Source organism: Lathamus discolor, chromosome 4 (genome assembly GCF_037157495.1).
Source record: "Lathamus discolor isolate bLatDis1 chromosome 4, bLatDis1.hap1, whole genome shotgun sequence".
NCBI classification, from domain to species: Eukaryota; Metazoa; Chordata; class Aves; order Psittaciformes; family Psittacidae; genus Lathamus; species Lathamus discolor.
Window position 1 is genome coordinate 101,985,881 of NC_088887.1, and position 12,513 is coordinate 101,998,393.

Below are 12,513 nucleotides of genomic sequence, written 5' to 3' on the forward strand. Positions count from 1 at the left end.
GCAAACATCTGCTAAGAACATTGTACCACTGAAATTAAGCCTCTTTACAAAACAGAAAAGTTATGTTCAGATTTTAGACCACATGGTGACAAAGTTGTAGCTCTTTCTCTGTTCACTACAAGCACCACTTACTGTTCCAAATAAACAAATCCTTTGCATGCTACATACGCTATTTGCAGTGCACTATGTCAAAACATTTTATGCCCTTATTACCTAAGTAACAGTGTAAGAAACGTTAGCCACCACCTGAAATTAGTTTTACATAACTCTCTTTTACATAAGCATCAGAGCACCTTAAGTTCCAAAATGCATTTAACCACGATGGTCTTTTGAAAGAAACCGCACCTTTGGACAAAGAAAAAAAAAAGCACAAAAGAAAAAGTCTGTGTTTGTTATATTCCAGTATCAGATGGTTTTTCATGCATTCAGTGAAGAGATATGCAGACAAAATTTACAAGCAATTAATTTGACTCACTCTAATTATATCACAGCACTAGATTAATAGAAACTATGCCTTCTGCCCCTCAAGGGCAGTGTTCTGTAGAATTCTGCAAAATGAGAATCTTCTGGCTTGAAACGGATCTCACAGCATGTTGGTCAGAAGGTTAAAGGGCAGAGTTTTTAATTATTATTATTATTAATTAAGAATATGAGAGAGAACAAAGTTGGCATTTGGGGTTTTTTTTTCATATAATTGTTTATTAAAATAAAGAAAAATCCAGAATTTTACAATTCATCTTAAGAGCTGGAAAATGTTTATAGTCATATATCACTTTCAGAAGAGTCTTCCTCTATATACTCCATTTACAGCCATTTAGAAGGGCATTTTGTACTTCTGTACTACCTGACACATTATCTGAACATCTTTCTAGAGCATGATTATTGCACAGAACAGCTGTATTTGTGACAATACTTATTTAACCAAGCACTACATTGCCCACTGTTCTTTCTGTTAAACCCAGTAGGACAGGAAAAAAGGCAATATTGTAAGATTCTGCCAAATATATTAATCACAAAGTAGATTATGAGTTCAAGGAAAGCAACATCTCCTCTAATTGAATTACACGACTGATAGCTTACCCCTGGCAATTTATAAACAAGAAACACATAATCTGAACACAGACATTTCAGTGAATTCTACACTGTTTCCCATGTAACACGCAACAATAAAACCAGACATTTTAAAAGAACCAGTATCAGTTTACTGAAAAAGGAATGACATATTTGACCAGTTCCTACACATTCTCAAATTATGCTGCAATCCTCAGCTGATGGCACTTCCTGTGAGACCAGGTCTCATAAATTCTCTGAAATTACATTTAACTCTACAATATATCAAATGAAGTTATAACACAGAAAAACCTGTTTTCTCCTTCATCTTAAGTATCAGCAGCAACTAAATTTTACAATGATTTTGGAACATCTGGCAGTTATTTACTTACTTGAGTAATGAACCCCTGAAATTTCTTTTCTATTTGAGCTTAATTCTTGAACCATGAGAAAAATGTTCTTGAAAATGTGGAAAGTAAGTTTAGGGGGAAAAAAAGGGGGAAATACGAAAGTTTTAGCACTCAGTAGGAACAATCTCTTTGTAACGAAATCATAACTCAGTTCCCTCTTCCACAAAGTAGGCTCAACACTATCCAATATTTTAAGTATCTATTGATTGTGACTGTGTGTTTACCCTTGTGGTGTCAGTAACACCTATAAAGAAATCCATCTTGCTTTCAGGAACGTAACATGCAATCATCCCATTTTTCAACTAGTCCAGGAAGAATCAGTGCATGAGTCAATATATTTTAATAAGAAAATGAAACCTTATCTCTGTTTAAAAAAAAAATAAAAAAGAATCAAATCCTGGGGAGTCATTTTTACTAGCTTTATAAAAGGCCAATTCATTAGTTGCATTTTGGAGTTCCAAAATAAATAGACCTTCGCTGCATGGCAATGTCACTTATTCCAAAGCTTTCAGGAGATGTTAAGAACTCCCCACTCGATCTCTGGGAATAATCCGTAGATCTGAACCATGCTTTAGAAATACATTTCCTAAACAAATAAAACAAAACAGAATGGGTTACCAACCAACAGAATAAAATGTTACCTAAACAAGCATACACATTTAAAGGATAATAATGTTAGGTCTGTGTTTAACATCTTTGCAGTAATTCCTCTAATATACCAGAAATACAGGTTTTTATGTTCCCATGGAACTTCATCTTATCCCTCTTATATAAAAATAAGAGCTTTCTGGAGTAAAAGTACCAGTCCCAAAGTCATCTACTAGGACTTGAAAGCTATAGCCTTTCAAACGTTGCCGTTGCATACTTGAATGTGTAATTTCACTTATATGCCATAATAATTTTAACACCAAGAAATATTTTACTTATCCACACATAGAAGAATAAGTCAGTCTCATTTTAGCATAAAACCACCTTAAACTTTATATTTATTACTGTATAGTCCTAGTCATGATAGTCTTTTCAAGAGGACATAGTATGAAACTTAGATGTTTCTAATACTTAAACGTCTAGGATATTTTTTGCATGTGTTCAGGATTGTCATTTAGGTTGCTATTTTCTTCTATTAAATGTAACATTTGAAAATGAAACCACGTTGCTAAAAGCGATGCATTATTTAATTGCTGTATGGAACTTACTTTTTTTTTAAGTCATACTGCTACTGCACAAAACATGATATGTAATTCTACAATATCAGGTTTTAATAATATGTACTTATTCTTACTCATCTTTGTGTTAACTTGTAAAAGCACAATAACTGTATTTCGCTTCAAGCGCCCCATGTCAGGGACGTAGAGTGCTCTCTTAAAACAGATGTTGAACATTTGCTCAAGTTATTACTGTACTGCAACAAAGCTACCTTTTTTCAAACTTCACTTTTCTGGCATGTGGATCAGGATAAAAACTATTCTACTTATTCAACATAACAAATGTTACAAAATCAGTTCAAAAGAATGTGTTATCAGAAGACATTCTGGTTTTAGAGATCTGTCAAGACCACAAACTGAGGGGATCTCTAAAACCCACTGTACATGAATCTGTCACACCAGCAAACCAAAGAACTAAGCTTACTAATATAGAAGTATCTGTATTGCAACAGCCATCATAAAACTAACACTTGAAAGCAGACCACAGCTGCATCTCATGCAGACAACAGCTCATTCCACCTCTCAGACCATTTCCATCATTAATATCACAGTGGTTTTATTAAAGTTATGAAACACTATTCCCTGAAGAATACAGGATTTAAAACTGAAATCGGCACAGGAATTAAGTGCTAAGCCTAGTTTTTTCAGCTTTCATTTCACCTGCTCCACAGACTCATATAGGGAGAATGAAAATCATACCTGAGGAGTACTTTTATTCAGAAAGGTGTAGAAATAGTTGAACAGTAAAAAATATCTGAAATCCCCAAGGATTGCTAAAATTTTATTCCTAGATCATCTTATTTTGGGAAGTTTATGAAGACTAAAGCAACTGTTCAATCTTCAGAAACTTTAATATAGGGAAAAAAAAATAAAGGTACATTTTACAGTACCAAGTTTCTGAGGTATCAATTAATAAGACTGAACAAAAGGATATATTTAAATTATATGTGTCTACTTGTAAACTGAAGAGGGATTTTCAGCTGGGTCTTGGGTTTGCTGTACGTTGTTGCGGGGTGGGGGGGTTGGTTGGTTGGTTTGGTTTGCTTGTTTGTTTTTCACAGGAGTGTGTGTGTTTTGTGGGTTGTTTGGGACTTTTTTGGTTTTTGTTGCTGTTTTCCTGTGTAAGAGCAACATCACACAGCCCTGTCAGGGCAATGGCACCTTCTATGTTTAAAAAAAATCCATGTGCAATCCATTTACCTAATCTTATATCTGCAGATAAGATCACAACTGTAACAAAAAAGTTTTGAATCTAAATGTTTTTCATTTACCTGATTCTTGATTATGAGATGCTGTCTTACAATTCTACTGAATAATTCCTCAACATTTACAAGAACTTAGGAGAGATAAAGCATATCCACTGGAGATCTGAATGCAATATACACACCTGCAAGCATGATGAACTGCCATATGGATGTTTTCATCCAGGAGTCAAGTAGTCCTAAATACATGTACTTTGCAGTATTAAGCTACAACTAATTTGAACTATGTAATATGATATGAAAGTATACTTTTGAGACAGAGAAACAGTGGAAGTATACCTTAAGCAATTGACTTGACCTATTTTGCCAAGTACTCGAGTGGGCACGTGAAAAATTGTCTTTACATGTGGGTGACGATCTAGTAGCGAAACTAAATTATTACTTTATCTGTTTTTAATATATTTGGTCATCAGATCATGACAAGGACAGCATCAGCTGAGGTGTTTGCCTGAGGCAGTATACCTGTCAAACCATAATCCAGGAGTCCTAAGGCAAGTCCAGAAAGGACAGAAACCTCCAGTGGAGCAGAAAGCCAAACACTTACTTGATCTTCATTTTCAAATGCTGTGGATGCAATCACAGACCCCAGAAATGGGTCACAACACTTAAATGGTTTCTTTCACAATTCTAAGAAGTTCCCCAAACTAAAATCAAGTAACTGCTCTTCTAACCACCAGATACTTTTATGTGCTCTGCAAGGATTTACTTTATACTATTTGACTTACATAGCTAAATATGCTGAAAATACCTTACTTTCTGAGATGCTGTAGAGTTTTCATGCAAAAAACCCCAGAGAAGCAGCATGTCTCCAGCAACTGGGTTCCACAAGCACCAAAGCCATTATTATTGTTTCTTAGTAAAAAGTTATGAACATTTCTTCCCTTCAAAGGTATTCCACTCCACTGTTAACATTGTCTCAAATGGGTTGAGATTATTGTAATAATTTCCAAATTAATTTAAAAGTATAGCTTTTTCAACAAGTCCAAAGAAGCCTGCTTTCAGACAACAGACCATTATTAGTACAATTCAACATCTGGACTATGTTTCCACGTATTTCAGGAAGTAATGGGGAAAAAAGTTTACACTTTTCTGTGACAGAGAAACTCTCACAGGAAGCCTCCACAGCTGAAATCAGAGGTTTCTTGCATGGAATCCCTTGCTGAGACACCAAGAGGGCTATTGCCAAGAAGATCCTCTCTTCTTGAGAACATGCTTTCCAAAGCACCTAGAGTTCCTGCTCTAAACGCAAGTATTTCTTATTAAACATACCTCATGAGAAGTGCTGCTAAAATAGCGAACACTACTCAACTAGGTATCACGGGGAAAAATAATACAGCTATTAGTTTTATTTCAGTAGCATGTAATACAGTATTGCTCTTTTTAACTGCACAATAAATAGCTAAGCTCTGAAGATCAGAAGTACCTATTTTTTTTACAGAACTAAATAAACAAATGATGAAGAATAGCTCTGTGGGTTTTACCTTTTACATACTACACTGACTGTAGTTTCCAACTACTGAGTACTGCTTCTCCCATTTAAGCAATCAAAACTTAAAATATAAATCAACCCCAAGTGCTATGCATTAGTTTAAAAGAAATATAACTGAGCTTTTTAATACTAGGTTTCATAAATAAATAACTTACCTGCTGTCTGTGCTGGGTTTATTCCTATGCCATCTAGAAGATGAAAGCAACATATTATGATTAAACTTAGAGCTCAAAAAATATAATATACCAACAAGATATTACATCAGGTCTTCATGCAGCTATTTCCTATAACCAGAAATAGTCTTATCACACAAGCTAACAAGAAATCCTCAGCATATGTATTTGGACAAAACCAAATTAATTACATTAGTGGTTTAATACCTTTATACCATGCATAAGCAATTTTAATAATGCTGTAATATTATTAAATTCAATTTGCAGTCTGTAGAGGTTGTGAAAGAAAAGACACTTCTTTCATCAATACCCCTTAAATGAAACTACAAAAAAACTATTACAAAAAAGTAAAAAAATAAAATAAAATTAAAAAAATATACATAAAAGCTATATTCTTACCATTTGTTATAATGGCACTTGTTGCTGCAGGAACTTTGAACTAAAGGAAGTAAGAGTAGGACAAAATTACATGAAACATAGTTAAAGAAAATATATAAGGAATATTCAAATCAACTAATTTTTAGCTGGTTCAGGTACAACAAAGTTATGAGGAAATATTTCCCTTAGATTTACAGATAAAGCAAAATAAAGGTTTAAAGTCAAAGATGATTAGACATCTCCATACAGAATGTGAAATTTGCAGTATTAACCACCTAATTAAATCCAACTGGTACTAGTCATTGGATACAATATAAAAGTCAAGCATCCACCAAGTCAAGAAATTAGTTCTTATTATACTAAATAAAGGAATACCTAAAGCACGTATGGAAATGAACTTCAAAACAAACGCCTAACAGGAATCAGAATAGAATTAGCTTGAGCTAATTTTGGTTAATCTTGAGCTATTTCTTAGCTTTCTCTCTGGCTGCACTGGGAGCTCTCCAACTGCACTACCGCAACATCAGAGTTCATTTCAGGATTTGCTTACAAAGGAAGCACTGACAGCACTGCATAAGATCTGTCTTCCTCCTCAGATTTCTCACACCTCCACAGCACCTCACCTCCATGCACATCATATGTGGTCAAGTTTAGAACATGAAAAGCCCTACTCAGGTAGGGTAGCATCACATACAGGCTTCAAATTATCTCAAAAGGTCTGAACTGAGATGGGGAAGCCAAAAATAATTATTTCTTAGAGGGACCAGTCAGGGCCAGAGAAAAATCCTGCACTAGGTAATGTAATGTGGCTGGATCACACAGGACAGAAGGGGTTGGGTGGGTACAAGTCAATCAGTGCTACTTGGTTTAAGGACCAAAGGTTGTTCCTCGTGCTTCCTTTACTTGGCACAGTGAACAACTCCTAAGGTAAAAGACTGGTGTCTCAGCAACCACAGAATCATAGAAAGGGTTTGGGCTAGAAAGGACCTTAAGATTATCTAGTCCTCACTAACACATGCAGGGACACCTCCCTACTAGACTGGGTTGCTCAAGGCCCTGTCCAGCCTGACCTTGAACACTGACAGGGATGGAACATTCACAGCTTCCTTGGCAGCCTGCTCCAGTGCCTCAGAATCCTCACAGTACAGCAGATGAGCAAGCATCAGTGAAATCACCTCACAAAGCACTTCTCTTTCTCTACAGTGTGCAAAAAAATGGTAAGCTAACTATGATTGCTAACAATGAGTATTTCCATGGAAGAACTCCAGAGCTTTTCCATCTGCCTCAAACAAGTCACTTCAGCCCAGCAGTGCCTTTCAGCAGCATTCTTTCAACAGCATTCACTAGTTCTGCTTTCCCTATTTTCTGATCGCTCAACTTCAGATTTCCAGGTTTGATTTGCAGAAACACCATCTACTGACAGCAACAGCTAAAGCTTACAGAAACCATGCCTGAATATAGTATTTAGTTATTAATATACAGAAAAAAAAGTCTTTTTCATCTCCAGACACAAAATTAGCAGATTTTAACTTATTTTCTTCTAGCTTTTTATCCATAGCGGGTAAATCATGTCACCTTCTCATCTTGTAGGGGTGACATGAAAGCAGTAGTTTCTGCAAAATATAAGTTAGATATCTGCATCATTGTAGAAAGATCACGAGGAAATTAACAGTTTGTCTTCAGAGAAAAATTTGAATAATGAAGTTAATAAAATAGGAAATATGTACTGAACAGTAAGAATGTAAAAAATAGTATGTCATCTTGTAAGAGTTAATGTATATGTATAATATGCTGAAGAAGACAAGCCCTCACTTCCCTGACTCTGGGGATCTTGACTTAGCACTCTTTAGAGAAATCTTTTCACAGTTTAACAAACAGTTTTAACATACAAAACTGGGTTTGCAGTTTTGTTTGTTTACGGTTTTGGTTGGTCGATTGTTTTTTACAAAACAGGAAAAAATTAATTTATAAGGTTCAAACAGAGGCATTAATGTCAAGCATATTAAGTACAGCCTCCTGGAATAAGTCCATCTCCAAATCAAAAAGTAAAGGACTAAACCACAAAAAACCCTGAAGCAGCACAAAATACACGTTTAAGTTATTTTTCAACAAGCAGATTTCCACTGCAAGTAAGTGACACCATCAATCTTTCATCCCAAGTCACCTGATAAAACCCAAACAGGTAACTTCTAGAATGTTAAGTGCCTCTCCTGATTCCGTGTCTCTTGTTAGACACAACAACGCAATGAATCATTCACAAGAGAACGGACATCTACTAATTTTGTGTCATTTTGCTTCTCAGTAGCAGAATCTACCTGATGGTGATATACCAAGTATGCATGAGAACTGTGTGGCAACCGGTTTGTGAAGCACTAGTTAAGATTATTTTATTGCTTCGTACTGTATTGTGTTAGGATAGGATAAAACATTTTATTACCTTAGCCCAAAACACTGGGCCAAACAGCAATAGCTGTCAGCTATACAGTCAGCACTTAAAAATCATCACAAATATAATACAGAAAGGCAAATTACAACTGGAAATAATTACACATAATTTGGTGCGATATGGTTCATTACTTAAATCAAAAATCCTTCCTGTGGTTTCTAAGTGTATGTTTTCCATGCTGAAAACATACAAGCTTTTTCAGATACAAAGTCAAATGCATACTCAAGCAGCAAAGTTCTGTATTCAGAAGGTAATACCTGGCTTACTTTGAAATCAAATTCCAGCCCCAAACTCACCCTTTAAAGAGACTGTTTGCTTTAAAAACCTTATAAATTGATAACTGAGGCTGTCACACAACTTATTTTCTCCAATGCTAGGAAATACATTTGTCGATATCTACAGCCAAACTATAAGGAAAAGGTGACAATCATATGCCAGCAATTATACTGCTTTCTCACTTCTTATAACGATGACAAAAAATCCTCTACAGTAACAAGCTCATCTCCTTCTTCCACAATGAATAGCAGGTAAGTACATTAAACCATAGTATTTTAGTAACAATCTATCAAGAGTAACATTAAAATAACAGAATAGTTAAAAAAAAAACATGCTTATAAAAGAATAAACAACTTTGTAAATGGAAACAGATTACTATTTTAGTAATGATTCCACGAATTTAAGAGAGTTTTTTTATAAGTATCAGGCAAATGCATACCTGAGATATGTACAAAGTGGCTCTAACAGATGAAGGAAAAAACTTTGTAAGATACCACGCATTGTAAATGAGAACATTAGCACTGTCACAATAAACTGTGACAGTTGTGGAAAGAACCATAAATAGAGAAAAACTGAAGACAGCAGTGTTTCCAGTACTCTATATATCATTTACATTTTTATATATAGTCTGTAAGAAAAACAGAAAACAAAAACTAAGAAAAGAGCTAAATTTGCATCATCCAAATTAGCACTGCCAAATGCATCTACTGAGAAGGGCTGACACTGCTATAAATGACTGAGACTTCCCAAGACCTCTTCATGTTTAATGATAATAAATACTCAAAATACATCAACTAAAATAATGGTTTGCTAAATGTGAACATTTAAGTAATTAGTTCTCTAAATTAATTTCACAGAGGACCCTATAACTTGCGGAACCACTATAGTACTTGAACTCACTGTGGTTCCATGAGTAGGTGAAGATACCAAGTTTGATGGCAACCCTCCCACCAAAAGTGGCCCCTCAGTCTTGGTATCTTCAGCTACTCAGTCCTGCTTCAATCTTCCCTGGTCCCTCATACTAGGTCTCTATATATGGGTTGTGTGGGCACAGCTGCATTAGTTCAGATTAAAAATAACTGTGAAAAAAAACTCAAATTAAATCAGTAACTATCTTTAACAGCATTCATTATTCTTTTTATTGTTCTGTTCAATTAGTCACAAAACAATCCACAAAATCCTCCCACAAGCCGTGTTTCCCATTAGAACTTCTGTCACATGCTGGTGTAACACCAACAACATAAGGACAATCAAGACATGGAGTCTATTATCCTCTCTAATTATTTATTCTATTACAATTCTAATGCTTGAACAAATTCCACCCCCCCCCCAAAAAAAAAGTCATCATGCTTTTGAGCCTTTTAGTTTACTGTTTACACACAGATGAACATATCTTAATACCTGTACATTTAATCTGAAACAAACAGGATGCATCTCTTCAAATACATTACATAGGCCAATTTAGGCACCTATTAGTTTTGGTTTCTATGTAACAGATCAAACACAGAAATAAAACACCACACTATCCTCATCTTAGTCACTGCTGCCTGTTCCTTTAATCTAGGCAATATGACTACTGTCAATACCTTCTATAATCAAAACCTGTATGTCTTCCAAAATTAGAGATTACTGGAACTGAATGCAAGAAGAGTTTAAGAATTTCTTGAATGATCCTAAAGAATTTTCTGTATATTCTACATAAGCAATTTAAAATATTAAATATTCAATAGTAGTGTTTTTTAATTATGTTCAGGTCACAACGTTTTATGTTACTGAAATAAAATTGTTTAACTGCAGAAAACAGCAAGCATGTCAATACGTGCTGTTGAAGTGTAAATTGCGCAAGAATTGCTTACTAACTTCTGAAAGCTCAGACAGGCTACCACTGACACAAGTAAAGCCTGTGTCTGTACATACCCAACAAGAGTATTCTTTGTGCTGAATTAACCATTTTATTTTACAATAAAAAAGCTTTTGCTTTCAGGAATGTTCAAAAGGTTAAAAAAATCATCATCACTGTCTACTTACTTCTTCTGCCGCAAACTTCAAGACAGCTGTGAAAGGTGTACTTTCCGGCACACTTAACCTAAAATTACAACGTAAGTAAACGTGTGACTGCTGAGACAAACTAAAAAGCAACTTCATTTCACTTTAAGCAGCGACAATACCCTTACCAAAGGTGTGCATTTACTATTTAAGGCCTAGATCAAAGCCTAAAAAGACATCTGTAGCAGCAGACCAAAGCAAACCAGCCCCAGCAGGTGAGTTAACTACGACAAACCACGTCTCGGCTCACACGGAGGAAGTAAAACGTCTTTTCCTCTTGTGTAAAAGCCCTGGCAGAGTGACCAGCGAACGATACGGCCCAGGAGCGCCTGTGTGCGCTGCCGCCGGCTTCCACGGCCACCCCGCCTCTCGCAGCAGGGCCGCAGCACCGGCCTGACCGCGGCCCGCCGCACCACTCACACTTTGTACGGCAGCCGCGGGTCCGAGGTTAGCGTCACTTTAAAGGTAACTTTCGACCTAGGAAGAGTGAGGAGACAGTACCGGGTCAGGGCGGGGAGAGCAGGCAAGGAGCAAAAAGGGCAGCAGGCGCCAAACCACTCACATAATGCTCGCACCGCCGCTGCTCCCCACCGACACGTCAACTGCCGCCTGAGAGGGCCTTCGCTGTCCCTTCCACCTCCTGAGCTGCCCGCAGCGCCGCCTGAATTCAAAGGAAAATAAACCTGCCCCGCCGACCCCTATTAGGGAGGGAGCGGCGATGTTGTGTCTCGACGCCCCACCGCCGCGGGGAGGGGAGAGGCTGAGGGGTGTGCGAGGAGCACCGGGGAACAGCTTTGAGGATTTCTAACAAGGCAGTGACAATGGCTGTCCTGCAGTCGAGGGAGGACCGAAGTTCTAAGAGCGTTTCCGTAGGCGTCGTCGTGAAGTGGTGTCTGGGCGGTTCCTTCGCGGGAGTGGGGCGGGAGGAAGTGCGGGTTTGGCGGGGTGCGTACCCTGCCCGGGCCGAGCGGGACCGGGGCCGTGGCAGGCTGCGTGCCTCGGCCCGGTCACGGCGCGGGGATACGGCGGGTTGCGGGCAGCGCCCATCGAACGGGGCTGTCGGGGGGTAGAGATCCCTTCCGAGCGACAGGGGATTGCTGTATTTTAAGTGTGTGTTGTATATCGCTGCAGGTTTACGTGTGTATATATTTATGTTTATATATGTGTGTAATGCGTGGGGAGGGGGTCGTTCGTTGTTAGGTTCGTTTACCTGAGGCTGTGTGTCCTCAAACCAAAATGTTCCGCAGGTGCTTGTTGAGGTTATGCAAGGGAAGATGGATGCAAAAGCACAGATTGCCACCCCCTTAATACTCAGAATTGTTCACATCTTCCATTCAGTGGGGAAGCTGGAGTTGGAGTTTTGTTGGAATAATGGTGGATACTTTCATGGCAGAAAGCAGTTTCCAGTTTTATCTGTGACCATTGACAAGCTAATTTTTATTAAAGGCTATATAAGGTTCAAGAATGCAAATATTTTTTGGTTTTATGCATGTGTTATATTCAAGTTAAATTGAATATAAAAAGGTTGGTGGGGACTGAGTTTCCAGCCCCAGGTGTGGCAGTATTACCTTTGTAGAAAATATCTTGCTAGACTGCTTTCATATTTTATCCAGTATCTCATCCTTCTGCATGAAGGATAGCTTTCACTGTAGGCAGAGGTGCTTGTTTTATCACACACTGCTTGCCAGATAGGTCATGGCAAGCACTTTCTTGGGTTCACTTTAATTGGGGTCTCGTTAGGGTTGAGGTAGAAATGCCATACAAAAGGCAATTGACAC

General features: G+C 37.5%; 1 protein-coding gene across 1 annotated transcript; it reads right to left on the reverse strand.

Annotated features, from left to right (window-relative positions):
• Nucleotides 1-671: 671 nt before the first annotated feature.
• On the reverse strand, nucleotides 672-11,375 carry UFM1 (ubiquitin fold modifier 1). The gene is made up of 6 exons (XM_065678349.1): nucleotides 11,298-11,375; nucleotides 11,156-11,212; nucleotides 10,718-10,775; nucleotides 5,989-6,028; nucleotides 5,572-5,604; nucleotides 672-2,046 (listed from the first exon to the last, which is right to left on the reverse strand). Coding segments are annotated over exons 1-6 (258 nt in total). The 5' UTR covers nucleotides 11,300-11,375; the 3' UTR covers nucleotides 672-1,978.
• Nucleotides 11,376-12,513: the final 1,138 nt, after the last annotated feature.

Bases quoted from the DNA above. Each gene is read 5' to 3' on its own strand.
- UFM1 (XM_065678349.1), bottom strand. The intron at 10,776-11,155 runs GTGAGTGGTGCG...TTGTAATTTTAG, and splicing joins CCGCGGCTGCCGTACAAAGT to GTTAAGTGTGCCGGAAAGTA. The intron at 6,029-10,717 runs GTAAGTAGACAG...TACTTCCTTTAG, and splicing joins TGAAGTTTGCGGCAGAAGAA to TTCAAAGTTCCTGCAGCAAC.